The sequence below is a fragment of the Dendropsophus ebraccatus genome, chromosome 6 (assembly GCF_027789765.1).
Source record: "Dendropsophus ebraccatus isolate aDenEbr1 chromosome 6, aDenEbr1.pat, whole genome shotgun sequence".
NCBI lineage: Eukaryota > Metazoa > Chordata > Amphibia > Anura > Hylidae > Dendropsophus > Dendropsophus ebraccatus.
In genome coordinates, this window is record NC_091459.1 from 128458501 (window position 1) to 128485196 (window position 26696).

A 26696-nucleotide genomic window follows, 5' to 3' on the forward strand; every position below is an offset into this window, starting at 1 on the left:
GGGCATTATTAGTATATGGGGGCACCTCTGGGGGCAGTATTAGTATATGGGGGCACCTCGGGGGGCATTATTAGTGTATGGGGGCACCTCTGGGGGCAGTATTAGTATATGGGGGGCACCTCTGGGGGCATTATTAGTATATGGGGGGCACCTCTGGGGGCATTATTAGTGTATGGGGGCACCTCTGGGGGCATTATTAGTATATGGGGGCACCTCTGGGGGCATTATTAGTATATGGGGGGCACCTCTGGGGGCATTATTAGTATATGGGGGCACCTCTGGGGGCATTATTAGTGTATGGGGGCACCTCTGGGGGCAGTATTAGTATATGGGGGGCACCTCTGGGGGCATTATTAGTGTATGGGGGCACCTCTGGGGGCATTATTAGTGTATGGGGGCACCTCTGGGGGCATTATTAGTATATGGGGGCACCTCTGGGGGCAGTATTAGTATATGGGGGCACCTCTGGGGACATTATTAGTATATGGGGGCACCTCTGGGGGCATTAGTATATGGGGGCACCTCTGGGGGCATTATTAGTATATGGGGGAACCTCTGGGGGCATTATTAGTATATGGGGGCACCTCTGGGGGCATTATTAGTATATGGGGGCACCTCTGGGGGCATTATTAGTGTATGGGGGGCACCTCTGGGGGCATTATTAGTGTATGGGGGCATTAGTAGTGTATGGGGGCACCTCTGGGGGCATTAGTAGTGTATGGGGGCACCTCTGGGGGCATTATTAGCTCATGGGGGGAACCTCTGGGGGCATTATTAGTATATGGGGGTACCTCTGGGGGCATTATTAACTCATGGGGGCATCTCTGGGGGCATTATTAGTATATGGGAGCACCTCTGGGGGCATTATTAGTATATGGGGGCACCTCTGGGGGCATTATTAGTATATGGGGACACCTCTGGGGGCATTATTAGTATATGGGGGCACCTCTGGGGGCATTATTAGTATATGGGGACACCTCTGGGGGCATTATTAGTATATGGGGGCACCTCTGGGGGCATTATTAGTTCATGGGGGCATCTCTGGGGGCATTATTAGTGCATGGGGGCACCTCTGGGGGCATTATTAGTTCATGGGGGTACCTCTGGGGGCATTATTAGTTCATGGGGGCCACCTCTAGGGGCATTATTAGCTCATGGGGGCACCTCTAGGGGCATTATTAGCTCATGGGGGCACCTCTGGGGGCATTATTAGCTCATGGGGGTACCTCTAGGGGCATTATTAGCTCATGGGGGCACCTCTGGGGGCATTATTAGTTCATGGGGGCCACCTCTAGGGGCATTATTAGCTCATGGGGGCACAGCAGGGAATCCTACATACAGGGGGCACAGCAGGGGATCCTACATACAGGGGGCATCCCACACAGCGCAGTTACTATGGGAGCCTACAGGGGGGAGAAAGGAAAGGAAGTTGCTAGAAATGTGCGGAGCCTAAATTGTTTGTCTCGCAGGTTCTAAGGGGATGAAACATATCTGGAAGGACTCATCATGGAGGTCTGGGCCGGATGGAGAGGAAAAGGGAAAGTGACGCCTCAGATCAAAGAAGACGTCACCTGTGAGTCACTGTATGACACTTTTCTTATTTTGTAGAACATCATTTAGTAGGGGCGCCCCGAGGTGACAGCTACTACATTATCTGTACTCAGAGATATCACTGTGTTATCTGTTGTGTTACATAGGACTGCAGGTGACTACTACATTATCTGTACTCAGAGGGATATCACTGTGTTATCTGTGCTGTTACATAGGACTGCAGGTGACATCTACTACATGATCTGTACTCAGAGATATCACTGTGTTATCTGTGGTGTTACATAGGACTGCAGGTGACATCTACATTATCTGTACTCAGAGGGATATCACTGTGTTATCTGTGCTGTTACATAGGACTGCAGGTGACATCTACTACATGATCTATACTCTGAGATATCACTGTGTTATCTGTGCTGTTACATAGGACTGCAGGTGAAATCTACTACATTATCTGTACTCAGAGATACCACTGTGTTATGTGGTGTTACATAGGACTGCAGGTGATATCAGGTGATTTCTCCATTTTGCAGAAGTTCAAACTTCATCGTGCCCTGGTGTGCTGGTGTCTGTATGTCTGTATACATGTGTGCTGGTGTCTGTATACATGTGTGCTGGTGTCTGTATACATGTGTGCTGGTGTCTGTGTGTGAGATCAATTCTAGAGAACTGGCTCATATACCCCATTTTCCCCAGTGGCTTAAAATGTAACCTCTGTTATACAGTTATAAAATTGTAGAACCTAAATGTGAACAAGGTGCAATTCAAATAGACACTTACTTGTATAGCTGTCTCTTGTGCTCTGTATGCAGTGCATTATATTCACCCTTGCAACGTACAATTTATAGCGTGTCTACAAGCCCAGCGGGGCTCATTATGATGGAGACTAAAACTTATACAAGAGTGGGGTAGGGGTTCCCCTGTATTCAGAATGCTGTTGAGTTCTAGGCAATGCCCCGTCTGGGATTATTGAATTTCGAGGGTCTATGCAGAGCAGGATAAAGGCACCTCTGCTGCACAAACAGGATCTCCTAGAAAGCGCCATGTATTCGCTATCACTGGCTTGGGTGAGCTAAACTAGTCTGCCTGGGGGGGGGGGGGGGGGGGGTGATTTGTATATGCTCACTAACATGGAACAGCCTCATTATATTAGCCTTATCAACATATTCTATGTTAGTGAGCATACCGGGGGGGGGGGGGGGGGGATATTGGTGAACATATACAAATCAAACAGCCCCCCAGACCCTCGAAATTCAATAACCCCAAACGGGGCATTGCCTAGTACTCAACAGCATTCTGAATACAGGGGAACCCCTACCCCACTCTTGTATAAGTTTTAGTCTCCATCATAATGAGCCCCGCTGGGCTTGTAGACACGCTATAAATTGTACGTTGCAGGGGTGAATATAATGCACTGCATACAGAGCACAAGAGGCAGCTATACAAGTAAGTGTCTATTTGAATTGCACCTTGTTCACATTTAATTTCTACAATTTTATAACTGTATAACAGAGGTTACATTTTAAGCCACTGGGGAAAATGGGGTATATGAGCCAGTTCTCTAGAATTGATCTGAACCAAATTATACCTCCCAGCAAGGCGTGGGGCGAACACACAATTTTTTTTTTTTTATTAATGTGGGGGGCCCAGACACTTTGGTTGTATGGGGCCCCGAAATTCCTGATGGCGGCCCTGCTCACAGGTGACGTCTTCTTTGATCTAAGGTGTCACTTTCCCTTTTCCTCTCCATCCGGCCTCCATGCTGATTTCTTCCAGCTACAATGCATCTCCTCAGAACCTGCCAGACAAACATCTCAGGCTCCGCACTTCCAGCAACTTCCTTCCCTTTTCAAATCCTATAAGGTCCCAAACTGTAGTAATTCTGCTGCTTGGTGCAGTAACGTCAGCTGGAAGCTGTGTGACCTCCATTACACTGACATTCAGGATGCTGAGAAAGCTGTGTGACCTCCATTACACTGACATACAGGATGCTGAGAAAGCTGGGTGACCTCAATTATACACTGACATACAGGATGCTGGAAAAGCTGTGTGACCTCCGCCTCGTGTTTTTTTTTGCCTTCCCTGGATCAACACAGTAGGGTTTCCCTTGGTTGAACCTGATGGACTCCTGTCTTCTTTCAACCTTATTTACTATGTTACTATGTTACTATGTACAGGATTCTGAGAAAGCTGTGTGACCTCCATTACACTGACATACAGGATTCTGAGAAAGCTGTGTGACCTCCATTACACTGACATACAGGATTCTGAGAAAGCTGTGTGACCTCCATTACACTGACATACAGGATTCTGAGAAAGCTGTGTGACCTCCATTACACTGACATACAGGATTCTGAGAAAGCTGTGTGACCTCCATTACACTGACATACAGGATTCTGAGAAAGCTGTGTGACCTCCATTACACTGACACACAAGATGCTGGGAGAGCTGTGTGACCTCCATTACACTGACATACAGGATACTGGGAAAGCTGTGTGACCTCCATTACACTGACATACAGGATGCTGGGAAAGCTGTGTGACCTCCATTATACTGACATTCAGGATACTGGGAGAGATGGGTGACCTCCATTATACTGACATTTAGGATACTGGGAAAGCTGTGTGACCTCTATTATACTGACATTGAGGATACTGGGAAAGCTGTGTGACCTCCATTATACTGACATTCAGGATACTGGGAAAGCTGTGTGACCTCCATTATACTGACATTCAGGATACTGGGAAAGCACCTGACTCCCCCTACATACACTACCTCACCAGGCCGCCATCTCAATAGACACACTAACAATGCCCGCCCTACCTGCGATCCAAACCCCCCTCGCCCTCACACACACAGGCAGGAGAGATGCGCCGCAGGAGTGTGGCCTCTGCGGCGGTCCGGCTGTCTAATGAAGTGACTGATGATGTCACTGATGTCACTCAGAAGTCTGTGGAGCCGGCCTCAGGGAGGGAAGGAGAAGATTGGGAAGGGGGCCTGGCTGGTGGCATTCTGTTGATGCGGTGCGGGAGGTGCTGTTTATGTGATGAGTCCGGGGGGGTCGGGCGGCGCCCCCTAGCTGTCTGCGCCCCGTGTGGTGGCCCGGCCCGTCCGGTCCTAGAAACGGCCCTGAGATATATTTATAATGAAGAATTGGGCTGCTCCTCTGATATTCCTCCTGGAAATGTATTAATACCATTATACTTACCATAATAAAATACTATTGACCTTGTAACATGGCACATCCCTATACAGTCTGCCACTGTCAACAGTTATTGGACATTGCAAATCTTTAATAATACCCAGTTGTCAATTTATTTTCCAGGAAGAATAACAGAGGAATGGCATAAAGAGTCTCGGGTTATCAGTATCAGGCGAGCTCCCAGACGGTCTTCAGATATGAAGGTTACTCAAATTTACGAAAAAATGACAAATCACTCTAGCACAGTTTTTTTTTTGTCTTTATTCCCAATTGTATCCATATGCAAATATAGGAAAATCTGGTCTGCAAATATCCACCTATTGATCTATGATACATGAGTTGGTCTGCCTGACATTAGGGGGATTAAATGATTTCATCGTCACAGTTACAAGTTTCCTTACAGATGTTCTTAATCTTGAAATCGTCATCCATGTCTTCTTCCTCAGACTCACAAAACTCCATATACTCTTGGCAGCCGTCCACATCATCATCGTATAGACAGGGATTTTCTGCAATGAATCATAACAATAGTAAGTACGGTAGGTAAAACCAATCCCTATTCTCCCTATAGACCCAGTAATAGCTCTGTAATACTGATCCATATTCTCCCTATAGATACAGTAATAGCTCTGTAATACTGATCCCTATTCTCCCTATACACACAGTAATGGCTCTGTAATACCGATCCCTATTGTCCCTATAGACACAGTAATGGCTCTGTAATACCGATCCCTATTCTCCCTATAGACACAGTAATAGCTCTGTAATACTGATCCCTATTCTCCCTATACACACAGTAATGGCTCTGTAATACCGATCCCTATTGTCCCTATAGACACAGTAATGGCTCTGTAATACCGATCCCTATTCTCCCTATAGACACAGTAATAGCTCTGTAATACTGATCCCTATTCTTCCTATAGACCCAGTAATAGCTCTGTAATACCGATCCCTATTCTCCCTATACACACAGTAATGGCTCTGTAATACCGATCCCTATTGTCCCTATAGATACAGTAATAGCTCTGTAATACCGATCCCTATTCTCCCTATAGATACAGTAATAGCTCTGTAATACTGATCCCTATTCTCCCTATAGACAAAGTAATGCCTCTGTAATACTGATCCCTATCCTCCCTATACACACAGTAATGGCTCTGTAATACTGATCCCTATTCTCCCTATAGACACAGTAATAGCTCTGTAATACTGATCCCTATTCTTCCTATAGACACAGTAATAGCTCTGTAATCCCTATTCTCCCTATAGATACAGTAATAGCTCTGTAATACAGATCCCTATTCTCCCTATAGATACAGTAATAGCTCTGTAATACCGATCCCTATTCTCCCTATAGACACAGTAATAGCTCTGTAATACTGATCCCTATTCTCCCTATAGACAAAGTAATGCCTCTGTAATACTGATCCCTATCCTCCCTATACACACAGTAATGGCTCTGTAATACAGATCCCTATTCTCCCTATAGACACAGTAATAGCTCTGTAATACCGATCCCTATTCTCCCTATAGACACAATAATAGCTCTGTAATACTGATCCCTATTCTCCCTATAGACACAGTAATAGCTCTGTAATACTGATCCCTATTCTCCCTATAGACACAGTAATAGCTCTGTAATACCGATCCCTATTCTCCCTATAGACACAATAATAGCTCTGTAATACTGATCCCTATTCTCCCTATAGACACAGTAATAGCTCTGTAATACTGATCCCTATTCTCCCTATAGACACAGTAATAGCTCTGTAATACTGATCCCTATTCGTCCTATAGACACAGTAATAGCTCTGTAATACTGATCCCTATTCTTCCCATAGACATAGTAATAGCTCTGTAATACTGATCCCTATTCTCCCTATAGATACAGTAATAGCTCTGTAATACAGATCCCTATTCTCCCTATAGATACAGTAATAGCTCTGTAATACCGATCCCTATTCTCCCTATAGACAGTGTAAGAGCTCTTTAATATTAATTCCTATTCTTCCTATAGACACAGTAATAGCTCTGTAATACTGATCCCTATTCTCCCTATAGATACAGTAATAGCTCTGTAATACTGATCCCTATTCTCCCTATAGATACAGTAATAGCTCTGTAATACCGATCCCTATTCTCCTTATAGATACAATAATAGCTTTGTAATACTGATCCCTATTCTCCCTATAGACACAGTAATAGCTCTGTAATACTGATCCCTATTCTCCCTATACACACAGTAATGGCTCTGTAATACTGATCCCTATTCTCCCTATAGACCCAGTAATAGCTCTGTAATACCGATCCCTATTCTCCCTATAGACACAGTAATAGCTCTGTAATACTGATCCCTATTCTCCCTATAGATACAGTAATAGCTCTGTAATACCGATCCCTATTCTCCCTATAGATACAGTAATAGCTCTGTAATACTGATCCCTATTCTCCCTATAGGCACAGTAATAGCTCTGTAATCCCTATTCTCCCTATAGATACAGTAATAGCTCTGTAATACCGATCCCTATTCTCCCTATAGATACAGTAATAGCTCTGTAATAGCGATCCCTATTCTCCCTATAGATACAGTAATAGCTCTGTAATACCGATCCCTATTCTCCCTATAGATACAGTAATAGCTCTGTAATACTGATCCCTATTCTCTCTATAGACACAGTAATACCTCTGTAACACTAATCCCTATTCTCTCTATAGACACAGTAATAGCTCTGTAATACTGATCCCTATTCTTCCTATAGATACAGTAAGAGCTCTGTAATATGATCCTTATTCTCCCTTTAGATACAGTAATAGCTCTGTAATACTGATCCCTATTCTCCCTATAGATACAGTAATAGCTCTGTAATATTGATCCCTATTCTCCCTATAGACATAGTAATAGCTCTGTAATACTGATCCCTATTCTTCCTATAGACACAGTTATAGCTCTGTAATACTGATCCCTATTCTTCCTATAGACACAGTAATAGCTCTGTAATACTGATCCCTATTCTCTCTATAGACACAGTAATACCTCTGTAATACTGATCCCTATTCTCCCTATAGACCCAGTAATAGCTCTGTAATACTGATCCCTATTCTCCCTATAGACACAGTAATTGCTCTGTAATACTGATCCCTATTCTCCCTATAGACCCAGTAATAGCTCTGTAATACCGATCCCTATTCTTCCTATAGACACAGTAATAGCTCTGTAATACAGATCCCTATTCTTCCTATAGACACAGTAATGACTCTGTAATACTGATCCCTATCCTCCCTATAGACACAGTAATAGATCTGTAATCCCTATTCTCCCTATAGATACAGTAATAGCTCTGTAATACCGACCCAATTCTCCCTATAGACACAGTAATAGCTCTGTAATACTGATCCCTATTCTTCCAATAGACAGTAATAGCTCTGTAATACTGATCCCTATTCTCTCTATAGACACAGTAATAGCTCTGTAATACTGATCCCTATTCTTCCTATAGACACAGTAATAGCTCTGTAATACCGATCCCTATTCTCTCTATAGACACAGTAATAGCTCTGTAATACTGATCCCTATTCTCTCTGTAGAAACAATAATAGCTCTGTAATACTGATCCCTATTCTCCCTGTAGACACAGTAATAGCTCTGTAATACTGATCCCTATTCTCCCTATAGACACAGTAATAGCTCTGTAATACCGATCCCTATTCTCCCTATAGACACAGTATTGATTGAGTATTGATTCCTATTTTCCCTATATAAAGTCTACATATCGCCATAAGGGTGTGTAGTGTCCCAGTGCGGGTGGTTCCCTAAGTTATTTACCCCCTTTGTTAATGTACCTCTGTCAGGTGCCACACCAAGAGCTAGGAGCTGAGATTTCCACTCTTGCCACTAGGTGTCTCACCTTCCCCCCTGTGCACAGCAGCAGTATGTAAAGGTTTGGCAATTTGTTATATGTTGGCCAATCACAGGTGCAGACTCTCTACCCTCACACACTCTCAACTCTCCTCTTTTCCTGTGACACAGTCCTATATAGGATAGGGGTTTCCTGTTTTGGGGGAGCTCCGATCAGGATAGTAAGAGGAGACTTTTTTTCAAAAGAGACTGAGACTACTTGTATGCAGTGCTAGACCTTTAGAAGTGGGGTCACTGTGATCTGGGTAAACCCTTGCCTACGCATGGGATACTTCTAAATAGACAGTCACCCCCTAAAGGAAAGGAAGAGGTACTGATCCCCAGTAGGACAAAGTTGCTGAGAGCCGAAGTATCCTACTCACTGGGTTACACTACCTTGGGGAATCTTGAGGAGTTAGCTATGGCCAGAGACAGAGGCCTAGGACTTGTGCTACCTATCCTGGCGGTCTCAGAGCTGGTTGGGCATATATATATATATATATATATATATATATATCCTTGTATTGCAATGAAGTTTCTACCAGTAACCAACCAACTCTGCTTAAGGGTAGCTTCACACGGGCGGGCTCGCAGCGAGATTCTCGCTGCGAGCCCGGCAGGTCCTGGCAGTTCCCATAAACTACATACTTGCTGCGGACCGCAGCGAGTATGTAATTGTACCGCGCTTAACCCCTTCTACTCCCGCCGGCTCCCCCGCTGTAAGCAGCATACATTACCTGTCCTTGCTGCTCGGGTCCGGCGTCCTGCTCTCCCGTCCGGCCAATTAGTGTGTTGCCCAGCCGCAGCCACTGATTGGCCGGGCGGGAGAGCAGGACGCCGGACCCGTGCAGCAAGGACAGGTAATGTATGCTGCTTACAGCGGGGGAGCCGGCGGGAGTAGAAGGGGTTAAGCGCGGTACAATTACATACTCGCTGCGGTCCGCAGCAAGTATGTAGTTTATGGGAACTGCCAGGACCTGCCGGGCTCGCAGCGAGATTCTCGCTGCGAGCCCGCCCGTGTGAAGCTACCCTAAGTGTCAGACTCTGTCACCTCACTGCTGTTCTACCAAGGTCCATTGCACGTGTGTCCGAGGGTAGGTACTACATCTCCTGGCCACCGTGACAAAGCTATCTAAAAACACCAGAGCCCACCAGCTGCCACAACATCTGCGCCCGGGCCGCCGCATGGGGATCCCAGGGCTGGTATATTAGACTTCTGATGTTAATTTCTGCTAACAGGACAAGCATCTTACCGCACAGTCCGTTGCTACAAGCATGCTGACATTTTCCACATTTACTTCCAGTCTCGTACGGGACATGAAGAGTGTTTTTCATATTCCCTCTGTGGTGAAATAAGGAAATACAGTGGAATATATAATATTCCATATTATATATAATATTTCATATAATATAACTAAATTACAGTAGTGTTTACCGGTCCCTCCAAAAGGTGCCATGTCAAGTACAATTAAATACAAAAGATCCTAATTCTGATGCTGCGGTAAAAAGCCGATGGGGTCAGAATTAGTGATGAGTGAATAGTGAGATATTCGATATTCGTACGAATATCCCGCGAATATTCGATCGAATATTCAACCCCATTTAAGTCTATGGGAACAAGTATTCGACTAGTAAAAATTATCTATTTGACCATTTGGAGGGGGAAACTGGAAGCTGGGGGATTTAAGCGCTTATCGAATATTTGTCGAATATTCACGGGATATTCGTATGAATATCGAATATTCGAATATCTCACTATTAGATCGAACAGTATTCGCTCATCACTAGTCAGAATAAGTTGACCGCTATTCCCGCTCTTACCACAAGGGTTATTCAGAATGCAGAAACTTATAAAAACATTGGAAGGAGGATGCCAGGCACCTGCAAAGGAGAAGCCATAAAGGGACATTAGGAACATTGAACAATATACTTACGCTGGGCAGTAATGGCAAACAAAAAAGTAGGCTAAAGGCTGCTTCGGACAATAGGCTAATGCACAACCTAGTAGGAAGGATTTATACCAGACAAGCTGCAATAAATGAAATGTAAGAATTAGTTTGTTAGAAAGCAAAATAAACAGTAGGACTATGTTCACATAGGTGTGAACTTAGGTGGACTAAACCAAATCACTAGACTAGACCAAGTCCGTTGAACTCGATCACCTTTAAACGATATGTCAATGTACTGTATACCCTGAAAGAGCCCAAGGGTGCTATTACATGGGCCGATGAAGGCCCGATCAATACTGAAAACGTGTGCCAATCGGCTAGATCGGTGCTTGTTTACTAGGCCTATTACATGGCCCAATAATGGTTTAGCAAGGGCTGCACGGACATCGTTAGCGATGTCTGTGCAACCTTTGCCTAAACAGTTTTTCCATTACCTATCCATGTTCCTGGTCTCCTCCTGCACTCTGCATGCTATCTCTCCGGTCCCGCGCCCTGCCACTTTAGACCGTCCCATCAGAGACGACAGGCCGCTCTGAAACTGCAGCATGCGAGCCGGGGAGGAAGCAAAGGGCAGGAGGAGAGCAGGACACTGAATAGGCAATGTAAAAACTTCTTGCTGAATTGTCAGCCGCCGGCCGCACATCATTGTTGCCCGTAACGGTTGGTGGCCGATGACTTTAGATCTTGGTCTGAAGAAACAATCAGTTGATGATCGTTTCGGCTGATCGACTGATCGTTGTTTCTATTACATAGAGCGATAATAAGCCTAATCGGCCAATTATCGCCCAGTGTTATAGGGCCCTAACACAAACACAATGTATCACTTGGACAGTAAAGAAAACTGGAATTGATGTGCTATAAATACCTTGTTGGGCGCAGTCACTACTATAGTCACATAGTTCATAAGCCTCTGTCAAGTACATCCTATAACCCTACCGTGTTGGCTTATCAATAAAAGATTGCACCACACTCACTAATGTAGAGGTCTTTTTTATTATTTAATAAAACATTGGTCATAGATACAAAAGGCAATTACTGCTTATAGAACCCTCCGGGCAGCACATTTTTCCTGCTGGGCTATAACATACTGTGATTAAGCGGCCGGTCCAAGTCTCCTGTTCCCGGGAGGCTTCATTTTCGGCCTATGATGTATCAGTGATTCCTTATGTGACCTGGTTTGAGACTGTCCCATTCTTTACTGGTGTGTGGATGGGAAGTTGCTTTCCCAATGTATGTCTATGGACGTCTATGAAACCTAAAGCTGCCTGGGAAAATGAAATGTTTCAGTCGAGCAGGAAAAAAGGTATTTGCCCAAAGGAGTACTTTAAACTCTATATTCCTCTAACTAAAGGTGACCATACACTCCCGTAGCGGTCGACCAAACGTTTGTCCTCATATCTCCCCATACTCATGAATGTTCAGCACAGCTGGAGGCTCATGTCTTCTCTTTGGAGGAGGGGTAAGCTACTGCTAGGTAGAAATTTAAAGGGTTTATCCATGGCCACTTTCTTCCAGAGAAAACACAACTCTTGTCTCCAGGTCGGGTGTGATTTGCAATTAATCTCCATTCAATTCAATGGAACAGTTGCAAAATCTGCACCCATACTGGAGACAAGAGTGGTGCTGTCTCTTGAAGAAAGTGTCCATGTTTTTCTACTACTGGATAAACCCTTTAACACAGGGGTCCCCAAACTTATTACACAGGGGGCCAGTTTACTGTCCCTCAGATTGTCGGAGACCGGACTATAAAAAAAATTATATTCAAATCCCAATGCAAAATGCCACAACTCCCCCCCCCTCCCCCAATTAAAAGCATCCCTCTTTTTTTCCACCCCTCACCCAGCCCTCACTCAATCCCTCACTCCCCCCTCAACCAGCCTCCCCTCCCTCCCCCTTCATCCCCTCAACCAGCCCCCCTCACTCCCCCTTCACACCCTCAACCAGCCCCCCACTCCCCTTTCACCCCCTCAACCAGCCCCCTCACCCACCTTCCCACTTTCAACATCGGACATACGGTCCTCACGCGAGTATCGCTGCGGCAGACCGAGACAAATTACGTCCCGCAGCGGGACGTGCATGACCAACATAACTGTCACTTGCACTCGGCCTGTGGGAGGATACCTGCTCTCGGCACTGGAGCGGTATCAATTCGCTCCTCTCACTGACCACCAAGTAAGGCGGGGGCCGGATAAAAAGCTTCAGGGGGGCGCATGCGGCTCGCGGGCTATAGTTTGGGGACCCCTGCTTTAACATGTCCAATCTTTATTTTTCCACCATTTTCTGTGTGTGTGGGGGGGGAGGAGTTGGGAGGGTGCCATACTTTTTGCTGGTCATGTCAAAGTTGGCAGGTTTGCCAACTACTATCTAAAGTGTATGGGGACCTTTAAAGGAGAAGTCTGGTGGGGGTGGCAAAAAAAATGAGTTTGGGCATGGGGTCAGGGAACATAAAGAAGAAGTTATAGTCACCTGCCCCGATGCCCACACAGAGCCGTGTCCAACTCTTGGACCCCTCCAGCTGTCTTCTGAGCTCCCCTCTGGCTATGTTACGACTCGGCTGAAGGATGCCCCACTCAGTCAGTCAGTGATTGGAGCGGGACACCGCTGCAGTTACTGATTGGCTGAACGGGCTAAATCCCACCAATCTGTGATGTCAAACCTGGGTAATCACAGCGAGGACACTGGAAGCGGTAATCATATTGGGGGAAATTTATCAAACATGGTGTAAACTGAAACTGGCTCAGTTGCCCCTAGCAACCAATCAGATTCCAATTTTCATTCCTCACAGATTCTTTGGAAAATGAAAGGTGGAATCTGATTGGTTACTAGGGGCAACTGAGCCAGCTTCACTTTACACCATGTTTGATAAATCTCCCCTTTGTTTTTATTATTTAACCCCCAACCAACAGGGCGCTTCTTTTAGGTCAGATTGATGTCATAGAGAGGTTCTCCAATTTAGGGCCGCTCCTTACTGCCCTAAAGGGATAGGATTAACCAGTGGCTGCCAAAATAAGCTTGGGTATAATTTATATGATCCTCACAAAGTCTACAACAGGGCCACAATCTACCATGCCTTCCTACCATATGTGAAAAGGGTCCTTAGACCCCCTATAAACACCTGGTTTACTGCTATTAGGCACCTTCTATACCTTTAGCTTATATAACTATGGGTTTTAGGACCAATGGTTCTTTCAGGTTATGTGTGATGGGACAATCTCTGTGTAGGTTTGTATTACACCAAGTTAGACCTTGTTCACATTGCTGTGTGATGCTCTGTCCTGATATATCTGATAGGAGGAATATCATTGCATGTGGTGCTATTGTTCATGTCAAATTTACAGAAACCGAGGCAGAAAGTGGTGGAATAAACCAATAGGGTCCATGGGGCAGCAGTGTTGTATGAGGTATTCAGCAATATGTCATGCTTTCTATGGAAAGGAATACTATGATACAAGTGTGAAAAAAAACTTTAGGCTAGGGCCACACTACGTTTTTGCAGCCCTTTTTTTTTTTTAGCAATTTTTACAAAACAAATGACAGAAAAACAGATTGTGCAATTGTGTCCAATCCGTTTTGATCTGTTTTTCCATTGACTTCCATTATAAAAAAAAAAAAGATTAAAACGGATCGAACCACATTTTTGTGTATGCTAAAAAAAAAAAAAACTTTTTAATGGAAGTCAATGGAAAAACAGATCAAAACAGATTGCACACAATTGCATCTATTTTTCCATCACTTTTCCATCCATTTTTGCAAAACAACTGATGAAAAAAAAACAGACTTCAAAAACGTGGTGTGAACCCAGCCTTTCGTAGAGTAAATCCTGAAATAACAGGAGTGCATGCAGCCTAGTGTACACAGTATACTGACAGGTATAGACCTTATACACACAGTCTACCTGGGTAAAATGGCCAATGACGGCACCTTCTGTTTTTGCTCCCACACCATACTGAAAGTCTTTATGTTCATCCCACCAGCTCTGGATCACTTTGGTCCAGTTGTACGGCCTGTTAGCCATGTAGAGGTTTTCGCCACATGAAAAAGCTGAAACCAAGTTGTAAGAGTTTACTTAGGATCCATGTTTAATGTAAAATTATTACGTATTATCCAAATTATTGTTTGCATACATTATGGTACTGATACATTATTCAAAGGATAGTATTGTATTTATGCATTGTATGACACTAATATTTGGATCTTTGCACTGTCTAACTTGTAGTGTTGAGCAAACATCCCGATGTTCGATTTGGAACACGAACATAAAAAATAATTATCGTGATCGGTTTGTGTTTATGTTCGGCGAACATTCACGAATAACAGACATATAGTAGAAGTGTACATTTCAGGCTACGCACATCGTAAAATATGCCCACGGAACAGCCAAAAAAAGAAAAACAAAAGAAAAATTAAGAAAAAATGCTCCCTAAAATAATGAGGAATATTAAAATGCATCAAAAACAGCAAAATTGATGCACGGATGTCTGGGTCAAATTAGTGCAATGTTCCTCCCCGCCTTCTAAGAGCCATAGTGCTTTTATTTTTCCACCTACAGGGCTGGTTGGCGTGTCATTTTTTGTGACCATGATCGCTAGTTTTTATTTATTTATTTTATATATCATGATTTTCATAATGGGCAAGGAGGTATTTTAAACTTTTATTTGGGGAGGGGTGTTATGTAAGGGTTTTTTAAATACTTTTTAAAAAAACATTAATTCCACTTTTTTTGTTACATTAAAACATGCAATGACTAGATTGCATATACTGATCTATGCTATGCCATAGCATAGCATAGATCAGTGTTAATAGCGATGTGTGCATAGAGCCTGCCTGAGAGCAGACTCTATGCATGGATCGTCCATCCGACAGGACGGAGGTAAGTGACTTCCCCCATTGCCCATCAGTACATGCGAGAGGGACCCCTGCAGCGTGGCTGTCATTATATCTGGCTCCTGGGACACTGATGTGTGCGGGACCGCTCTCACTGCAGCGGTCCCGCACACATCAAACCCCTCTCACAGTCAGGAACATATATATATATATATATATATATATATATATATATATATATATATATACAGGTTGCTGACATGAAGGGGTTAAAATTTAATTAACCCATTATAATGCTATGTTCACACATCGTCTTTTTTTTAGTGTTTGATGGCTGTCTTTTAAGACAGTCGTGATTTTGGGGCCAAATAACCACTGCTATTTTATAATGACAGACATACTAAAATAATGGTTGTTATTTGGTTTCTAAGTGACAGTTGTCCTAAAAGACAGCCATCAAATGGCCAAAAAAAAGATGATGTGTGAACATAGCTTAAAACAAGCATATTTGTGAGCCTTAGGCTATGTTAAAAAAAAACATCAAAATACAATTTGAGCGAAATTTAAGTGAAAATAAAACCTTGTGAGAACAATTTAAAAAGAAAAACTCCATATTTTTCATAGGCCGGTGGTAAATAATGAGCATGTTGATTATTTGGATGGTTGTCATTAGTTACGACCGTTATTCCATAAGTTGCGTGCCCTGCGGGCAACACATTATTATATTGAAAACACATCCATATTATACGGCAAAATGATTGCCATGTTTTTATTTAACTTTGTGGTGTGTGAATGTAGCCTTACATATTATGGGGTTGTCCAAAAGTAAAAAAAAAAAAATGTCAGTAGCATATCTAATGAAGTAATAAATGCCATAAAAACTGCACAGATAAATACATACTGGTTATTCGCCTTTCGTCCGCTTTGCTGTGAGCATGTTCACAATTGTTTGCCACTGTATGGGCAGTTTTTGCTGCTTCCTCACTCCATTCCTTAAAGAAAAGAACGCAAATATGAACCATGAACAATGTAAATAATAGTTTTTAAAAAAAAAAAAATACAGGCTTTTTTTTTAATCTCTTGTTTGCCAGGACTAAAAGTGATACTGTATCGCTGTCCCCAAACCATTGATACCGTTCGTTAGGTTTTTCCAATCCATGCCTGGTCCGGGGGTCTATGTGTTTCCTGGGGTCAGTATTCATGTAAAAAACTTCTTCTATTAGGGCGGCGCTGTGTCAAAGGGGCAGGGCCTAGGACATCTATCCGCTAGGCTTGCGGAAGACGAAGATTCAGCCAAGGGAGGAAGAGAGGAGCTGCATTCCCCTTAAAAACTGCCCAATGCAACGCTGTTATAAAAGAAGGCTTTTACACAAATACCGGTCCCAGGAAACAGATAGATCCCCGGACCAGGCATAGATGGAGAACATATCTAACAAACGGTACCTGGGGTTTGGGGAAGTGTCCGCCGATATGGTATCACTTTAAAAAAAAGAGAAGAACTTGACCTATGTCTGACAGTGAATAGAAACATGCGTCAAGATAAACATATATACTGATCATAAGATAAAAATTGGACAAAGTCGCGGGCCAACCTTGATATTTAATAAAAAGTGCATATGGCGTTTCTGGCACTGTCTATCCTAAAAGAATTGTCCCCACATGGTAGTTACCCATTATATCCCTCATGCAGTAGGTAATCCCATAATTGTGCCCCATGTAGTAGCCCTCCCAATAGTGCCCCACATACTAGCCAGGCCTACTATTAGAGCCACACATAGTAGCCAGCCCTTCCAATAGCGACCCACATAGTAGCCAGCACACCTAATAGTGCCCGATATAGTAGCCAGCACACCTAATAGTGCCCGATATAGTAGCCAACCCCCCGATAGTGTCCCTTATAGTAGCCAGCCCTCTCCCATAGTCTCTTATGTAGAAGCGAGTCCCTAAAATAGTCTCTTATATAGTAGCCAGCCCTCCCCAATGGTATCTTATGTAGAAGCCAGTCTCTAAAATAGTCTTATATAGTAGCCAGCCCTCCCCAATAGTTTTATATAGTGGCCAGCCCTCTTCAATAGTCTTATATAGTAGCCCACCCCCAATAGTGTCTTATATAGAAGCCAGTCCCTAAAATAGTCTCTTATATAGTAGCCTGCAGCCTACAAGATTATAATATGGGGGGGTCTGCATGGCCATCCGGACCACCCATATTATAATCTGCTGCGACATCAGGGGGGGGCCAGATTTAACAGAGCAATGGAAAAGCATGGCGGCCAAAAATAATGGCACCACGAGCCAGATTTGGCCTGCGGGCCAGAGTTTGACATGACTGCTGTAGATTTTGTGTAAGGCCGCATATGCAAGAAAGCCGTGTGTAATCAGAAAATGACCCATTGTTTAAATTTTTTTAAATGACCCATTGTTTAAAGATTTTTGGGGTGATTTATTTTAGTTTTTAATTTTATTTATTTACTAATAATCCTTAAATCTTCCATTCCATGTCCATTCTAGCTATTAGGCTTAAAACTAAGCTAAAACTTCCTGTTATATACAAATTATTTCCCAGCAGATTGTCCCAGACAGGAGTACTGTGACAGGTGACACCAGTATATAGATAACACAGACAGGAATACAGTGACAGGTGACACCAGTATATAGATAACAGAGACAGGAGTACAGTGACAGGTGACAGCAGTATATAGATAACACAGACAGGAGTACAGTGACAGGTGACGCCAGTATATAGATAACACAGACAGGAGTACTGTGACAGGTGACACCAGTATATAGATAACACAGACAGGAATACAGTGACAGGTGACACCAGTATATAGATAACAGAGACAGGAGTACAGTGACAGGTGACGCCAGTATATAGATAACACAGACAGGAGTACAGTGACAGGTGACAGCAATATATAGATAACACAGACAGGAGTACAGTGACAGGTGACAGTAGTATATAGATAACACAGACAGGACTACAGTGACAGGTGACAGCAGTATATAGATAACACGGACCGAAGGACAGTGACAGGTGACAGCAGTATATAGATAACACAGACAGGAGGACAGTGACAGGTGACACCACTATATAGATAAGACAGACAGGAGTACAGTGACAGGTGACACCAGTATATAGATAACACAGACAGGAGTACAGTGTCAGGTGACACCAGTATATAGATAACAAAGACAGGAGTACAGTGACAGGTGACACCAGTATATAGATAACAGAGACAGGAGTACAGTGACAGGTGACAGCAGTATATAGATAACACAGACAGGAGGACAGTGACAGGTGACACCAGTATATAGATAACACAGACAGGAGTACAGTGACAGGTGACACCAGTATATAGATAACACAGACAGGAGGACAGTGATAGGTGACACCAGTATATAGATAACACAGACAGAAGGACAGAGATAGGTGACCCCACTTTTTAGATAACACAGACAGGAGTACAGTGACAGGTGACACCAGAATATAGATAACACAGACAGGAATACAGTGACAGGTGACACCAGTATATAGATAACAGAAACAAGAATACAGTGATAGGTGACACCAGTATATAGATAACAGAGACAAGAATACAGTGATAGGTAACCCAGAAAATAGATAACAGAGACAGGAGTACAGTGACAGATGACCCCAGTATATAGATAACACAGACAGGAGAACAGTGATAGGTGACTTCAGTATATAGATAACAGAGACAGGAGTACAGTGACAGGTGACACCAGTATATAGATAGCAGAGACAGGAATACAGTGACAGGTGACACCAGTATGTAGATAACCCAGACAGGAGTACAGTGACAGGTGACGCCAGTATATAGATAACCCAGACAGGAGGACAGTGATAGGTGGCACCAGTATATAGATAACACAGACAGAAGGAAAAAAGATAGGTGACCCCACTTTTTAGATAACACAGACAGGAGTACAGTGACAGGTGACACCAGTATATAGATAACACAGACATGAGTACAGTGACAGGTGACACCAGTATATAGATAGCACAGACAGGAGTACAGGGACCAGTGACATCAGTATATATATAAAAGAGACAGGAGAACAGTGACAGGTGACACCAGTATATAGATAACAGAGGTGCCCACAATAGCGCAGCTTAGCTCCTTCTCTGTAGAACAACCTCTATAAAGGTCACTGAGCATGCTTTGAGAATGGTAGATGAAGTGTCGGATCCTCGGGGTAGGCGGGGACCACAGGAGCCAGAATGACGGCGCTTCACGGCTTCAGGTTTAATGAAGTAAAACGTTGAATTTTAATGGTCTCATAAACAACGCGTTTCGAGGCATAAATTGCCCCTTTGTCAAGTAGGAGAGACATGATGGCAGCCCCCCATTATAGTGTCCAAAAAAATATATATATAAATATAACAATATGAAAAACTGGTAACTTGTCCCAATTTTCTTTTTACTCCCCAAAAATCAAAATGATTGTTAAAAAAAATAAAGTCTTGAAAAATATACAGGGTCAGGGTGCGTTCACACCTACAGGATCTGCAGCAGATCTGCAGTAGCTTTAATGCTGTGTTCAGTTATTTAAATGAAATCTGCTGCAGAAAATCAGCTGCAGATCCTGTAGGTGTGCACGCACCATAAAACAAATCCCAGAAAACCATGTTGTAAATGTTTGAAGCCTACACAACTCCTTTATTAGCATGGGTGCTGGCTGTAACAAACCCATAGTCGGAGATTTATCAAACATGGTGTAAAGTGAAACTGGCCCAGTTGCCCCTAGCAACCAATCAGATTCCACCTTTCATTCCTCACAGACTCTTTGGAAAATGAAAGGTGGAATCTGATTGGTTGCTAGGGGCAACTGAGTTATTTTTACTTTACACCATGTTTGATAAATCTCCTCCATAGTGTTATTGATACTGATCATTTATCTGGCAATATTTCCACAATTACATTGTCAGCTTTGAAAAATAATATATATAAAACAAAAATAAGCATTGGGATGAAGTAAAGTTTTACCATTTTTAGCATGTTGCTCGCGGCAGGTTTGACTTTTGCTCTCAGCTCATTGTGTCTGTCGACAATGTATTTTCTGACGTGTTCATGTTCGCATAAATGATTTTTATAGCCTTCTTTCTGTAGAAGAAACCAAAAAGCATTATATATAAAAAAAAATGTTCTAAAAAGACTCTAAAATATTGCACACTAACCCTTTCAAAAAATGTTGAATAAATGCAATCTGAGGCCATGTTCACACAACGTATGTTTTACATAAATTACGTCCGTTGTTGCAATTTGCATCAATGGCCGTGATTTATGCAAAACATTTGTTGCATTTGAAAGAATGGAATCTCGACGGGAGCGTATACACGTAGTATACACTGTGGCCTGGATTATAACCGGCCACTATTGTGTGGCCACTATTCATTGAATAGCGTCTGCACAGACATGTCAGTTTTGTGTGGCCACTATTCATTGAATAGCGTCCGCACAGACACATCAGTTTTGTGTGGCCACTATTCATTGAATAGCGTCCGCACAGACACGTCAGTTTTGTGTGGCCACTATTCATTGAATAGCGGCTGCACAGACATGTCAGTTTACACCAGAGCTCCGGCCGCACGCTCCATTGTGCGCAACAGTGAATTGGGATTCCACAGAAATGAAGATCATCTCTGACACCGGTCGTTCTGTGTCTAAGATTTACCGATACATAAAAATGAAGGGGAAATTTGGACTCATCAGTGTTTCTGGGATACCTGCTTCATTTCTTGCCTTCTCCATCAGGTTAAAGGGGTTGTTCACCAAAAAAAAAATATTTTTTTTTCTTTCAAATCAACTAGTGTCAGAGATTTGTAATTTACTTCTATTAAAAAATCTTGAAAAATCTTGAGTCTTCCAGTACTTATCAGCTGCTGTATGTCCTGCAGGAAGTGGTGTATTCTTTCCAGTCTGACACAGTGCTCTCTGCTGCCACCTCTGTCCATGTCAGGAACTGTCCAGAGTGGTAGAAAATCCTTATAGAAAACCTCTCCTGCTCTCCAGATTGGAAAGACTACACCACTTCCTGCAGGACATACAGCAGCTGATAAGTACAGGGAGACTCAGGATTTTTTTAAGGAAGTAAACATGGGAACAAACAGATGAGCCCCTCACAAATGGAAGGACAGGGAGTCAGACCCCAAAAGGTAAAGGTCATACATTGGTTGTCTGAGGATTTTCTGCATTGTTTAGAGTCAACTATTTATAATGCCTTCATCCACGTGGAGAATTACCTGAGAAATAGTTTGTTGAATTAATACCGTCAGACATAATAAGAGGGGGGTCGCCAAATTCATCTCCTAACCTGGAAAAAAAAAACAGAAACATCATTGACTGCATACTTTATTAACACTTTCTTAACTCTTAGAGGACCGGGCCAATTTCAATTTTTGCGGTTTCGTTTTTTCCTCCTTGTGCCTTTTAAGGCCATAGCACTTGCATTTTTTCACCTAGAAACCCACATGAGCCTTTTTTTTTTTTTTGCGTCACTTATTGTAATTTGCAATGACAGACTGAAATTTTGCATAAAGTACACTGCGAAACCAGGAAAAATTTGATGTGTGGTGAAATAAAAAAAAAAAAAAAAAGCATTCTTTTTATTTGGTGGGTATTTGTTTTTACGCCGTTTGCCCTGGGGTAAAACTGACTTGTTATATATGTTTCTCAAGTCGTTACGATTACAACGATATGTAACATGTACAACTTTTATTTTATTTGATGGCTTTTAAAAAATTCAAACCATTCTTAAGAAATATACGTTCCTTAAAATCGCTCCATTCCCAGGCTTATAGCGCTTTTATCCTTTGGTCTATGGGGCTGTGTCAGGTGTCATTTTTTGCGCCATGATGTTTACTTTCTATCGATATCTTGATTGCGCATATGCAACTTTTTGATCGCTTTTTATTACAATTTTTCTGGATTTGATGCGACTAAAAATGCGCAATTTTGCACTTTGGAATTGTTTTGAGCTTACGCCATTTACTGTACGAGATCAGAATGTGATAAATTAATAGTTTGGGAGATTACACACGCAGCAATAGCAAACATGTTTAATTATTTATTTTTATTTATAAAATGGGAAAAGGGGGGTGATTCAAACTTTTATTAGGGGAGGGGGTTGTTAATAATATATATATTTTTTTTTACACATGTACTAGAAGCCCCCATGGGGTTAGGGTTATTCCCCCTGGGGTTAGGGTTATTCCCCCCTGGGGTTAGGGTTATTCCTCCCTGGGATTAGCGTTATTCCCCCTGGGGTTAGGGTTATTCCCCCTGGGGTTAGGGTTACTCCCCCTGGGGGACTTCTAGTATAGCCACATTGATCTCTCATAGAGATCTATTCAGTATAGTAATACTGCATAGATCGATGAGATAGGCACCCGGCTGGTAATAGATGCAGGGATCGCTCCTCCACGACCATGTTGCTGGGGGGGGGGGGCGATCCCCCCCACTAGACACCAGGAATGGGCAAAAGCTGCATTTAGAAAGCTTATTAGCGGGCACGGCGATCGGACCGTGCCTGTAATAGCCGCAGTCCCGGGCTGCATAAAGCACCCGGGATCACGGCGGTTCAGAGCCGGTCGGCAACACCGCCCCACTCTGAACTCCCCTAGTGACGCCAGGACGTACGGATACGCCCTGGGTCGTCTAGGGGTTAAAGCTCTTGCATTAAATATTAAAATTCTCCATCCTCAGGATTGGAAGTAACTAACTGAATAATAAGCGCCTGACTATGGGAACATCCACTAATTATAAGAACAGAGGATATTAGTCCCCCCGAGTGAATTGAGTGACAGCACAAATGGCCGACTTCAGCTTCATTCATCCTTTTATAGGACTCCCAAACAGGTGCTGAACCTGACCACATTTGGAAGTTTGCACAATGAATGAAACGGGGGTCCAGCATTCCCAGGGTCAATTTACAATAGGGTACTATAGAACAAATAGTCTTCATTAAATATTTTCTACCATTTTTCTCACATATGCAAAAAATATAAATATATATCTGCGAGAGAGCTGTGTGTGCTTCTGAATGGCGCTTTATACTGTACACTCCCCCTCACTTCCTTTCCCTTAGTGTTAAATGAAGCTGAGCAGAACACAATGTTAGGAGAACATACAGAGAAGGCAGAGACTGTAGAGAGCTAGGAAAGCATACATATAGAAGGTTCTTTATTAAAAATACATCCACAGTGGATTTTGTAGTGGTTTAGAGGCCAGCACACTTATGTTGGCATCAAACCCAAAGCAATTTCCATTACGGATATATTTTTTAATGGAGAATGTACTTCATGTATGCTTTCCTAGCTCTCTACAGTCTCTTCCCTCCATGTATGTTCTCCTAACATTGTGTGCTGCTCTGCTCCATTTAACACTTGATGAAGAAATGTAACATTTAATAAAGAAGTAAAAAAGATAGGTCTTATTTGGTGAGTGCCCTTTCATTTATACCCGCTACTGTTCTACAGCTTGCTATGGTCTCTGTGGTTTTGCTTTGGACACCCCAAGTGCTTTATAGGCTGGTGCAATGGACTGGGGCTGCACAATGGTAGTAGATGGTAACAATCCTCAATCCTACCATACCATCCTAATGTCACAAACACTCATTAACTTCAAGGACCGATATCTAACAACCAACATATTAGTCTTATATGGCATGTAGTGGGACACTGCACATATATCTGCAATCTGAATCTAACTCACTGGTTGGTTACAATGGCACTCAGGGGCTTAAAGGGCCCCATAATAAGTATTCAAATAACTATATAGGCAATTGAAGGATCACTCAATGATGTCTCCTAATGGAACAAAAAAATAAGGAAAAGAACCTTCTAAGTGGTTTACCATAAAAAATATACATAGATGATACTTCCTGATCAGAATGAAATGAATGTTATTTTATAGCATAGTAATATTTTGAGTAAAACTAAATATTAAATAAATGGCCAATCAGATAATTCAGGGAGTGTTCTTACAATCAGGTATTAGGATGCAGTTTTTTTAATCCCACAGCCAAGTCTGAATTTAAAGGGGTATTCCAGTTATAAATACACAACCTCTATAACCAGGTTGACTTATCACAGGGGGTCTGACCTCTGAGGGCCCCCATGATTTTGAGAATGGGAAGTTGACTCTCCTTGTTGAGTGGAGCAGAGGGTTGATGAGCATAATCAGCCACCTTAATAATTTTTTATACAAAATAAATAAAGAGCTTGCCGACCTAATGCTCTATTCAGAAATGAGAGTCGGTCCTTGTTCTCGAGATAGAAGGAAAGCAAGGGGGATCACAGAGGTTGGACTCGGTAACACTAATGGTTTTGCAATGAGATATTAAAAAAAAAAAAAAAAAAAATGTTAGGTGTCCAAATGTAGTTTAAACAAAAAGATGTATAGATAGATGATCGATAGATAAATAGATAGATGAAATAGATAGATGAGAAAGACAGATAGATAGATAGATAGATAGATAGATAGATAGATAGATAGGAGATAGATAGATAGATAGATAGATAGATAGGAGATAGATAGATGGATAGATAGATAGATAGATAGGAGATAGATAGATAGATAGATAGATAGATAGATAGATAGATAGATAGGAGATAGATAGATAATAGATAAATAGGAGATAGATAGACAGACCGATAGATAGATAGATAGATAGATAGATAGATAGATAGATAGATAATAGATAGATAGATAGATAGATAGATAGATAGATAGCAAAAGAGAAGAAGCAGCACTGCTTTAATGTGGTAATGGTGGTGCCAGCGGATCTTGATCCAGACCAAAGATCGTAGTGAGTATATATGCAGAGAATCCACAGCACTCCAGTGTAGTGAAAAAGCTCAATAAGCTGTGTTTATTCAGTCAATTCATAGTGCAACACTCCAAACGCAACGTTTCAGTGACTCTCTGTCACCATTTTCAAGCGTGAAAATGGTGACAGAGAGTCACTGAAACGTTGCGTTTGGAGTGTTGCACTATGAATTGACTGAATAAACACAGCTTATTGAGCTTTTTCACTACACTGGAGTGCTGTGGATTCTCTGCATATATAGATAGATAGATAGATAGATAGATAGATAGATAGATAGATAGATAGATGATAGATAGATAGGAGATAGATAGATAGATAGATAGATAGATAGATGATAGATAGATAGATAGATAGATAGGAGATAGATAGATAGATAGATAGATAGGAGATAGATAGATAGATAGATAGATAGATAGATAGATAGATAGATAGGAGATAGATAGATAGATAGATAGATAGATAGATGATAGATAGATAGATAGATAGGAGATAGATAGATAGATAGATAGATAGATAGATAGATAGATAGGAGATAGATAGATAGGAGATAGATAGATAGGAGATAGGCGATAGATAGATAGATAGATAGATAGATAGATAGATAGATAGATAGATAGATAGATAGATCATGGGTCTCCAAACTGCGGCCTTCCAGCTGTTGCGAAACCACAACTCCCATCATGCCTGGACAGCTAAAGCTTTGGATTTGGCTGTCCAGGCATGACGGGAAATGTTGTTTTGCAACAGCTGGAAGGCCGTAGTTTGGAGACCCATGAGATAGATGATAGATAGATAGATGATATATAGATAGATAGATAGATAGATAGATAGATAGATAGATAGATAGATAGGAGATAGATAGACAATACAGTTATAGGGCAACAAAGTTTATCATGTTTGCTTATATTCATAATTGATCAATTAGTTTTTCCAGTTTACATTTCTGTAGATTTTTTGACTCATCTTTGCCAAAAATAGGAGTGGATCCAAAATAAAGGAAAAATATAAAAGAAATGACTTTTATCAGTTTCCTGACCATGTAATTAATGAAAAACAAAAAGCTGAAACAAACAGATAAAAATCCACTCATTTGTTATTATACAAGGTAACTTTCTTCGTGAAATCTACAAAAAAACAAATTGACCAAGATAAAAATTAATTTCCAAAAATCTATCGATTTAAAATGCTAGAAAATACAAACCCAATTTTGATACAATTTTGGGAATCAGACTATTTAAAAAAAATAATAACAATAAAATTTGGACAGCCCCTGCTGTAGCCTTATAGTGATCCATAATTCTTTTTTATAAATTTTATATAAAAAAAAAACTTCAAAAACATTTCCTCGTACCTGTGGTTGTAAATCACCTTCTGTTGTTGAAGGTCAAACAAGAGAAACCTGCGAGGAGATGGTTTATATACTATA

General features: G+C 42.0%; 2 protein-coding genes across 2 annotated transcripts in view; both read right to left on the minus strand.

The window, feature by feature from the left end:
* The window catches only part of LOC138796053 (cysteine-rich venom protein-like), a 427653-nt gene that overhangs the window by 63801 nt on the left and 337156 nt on the right, over positions 1-26696 (minus strand). The window lies entirely within an intron of this gene.
* LOC138796054 (cysteine-rich secretory protein 3-like) lies at positions 5029-20489 on the minus strand. The gene is made up of 6 exons (XM_069975949.1): positions 20428-20489; positions 16320-16410; positions 14490-14635; positions 10580-10674; positions 9899-9987; positions 5029-5259 (listed from the first exon to the last, which is right to left on the minus strand). Exons 1-6 carry the CDS (start codon positions 20437-20439, stop codon positions 5114-5116), a joined length of 579 nt encoding a protein of 192 aa, XP_069832050.1. The 5' UTR covers positions 20440-20489; the 3' UTR covers positions 5029-5113.

Bases quoted from the DNA above. Each gene is read 5' to 3' on its own strand.
- LOC138796054 (XM_069975949.1), bottom strand. The intron at 14,636-16,319 runs GTATGTATTTAT...ACTTGGTTTCAG, and splicing joins GGACGAAAGGCGAATAACCA to CTTTTTCATGTGGCGAAAAC. The intron at 10,675-14,489 runs GTAGACTGTGTG...CATTTATTGCAG, and splicing joins TCATTGGCCATTTTACCCAG to CTTGTCTGGTATAAATCCTT.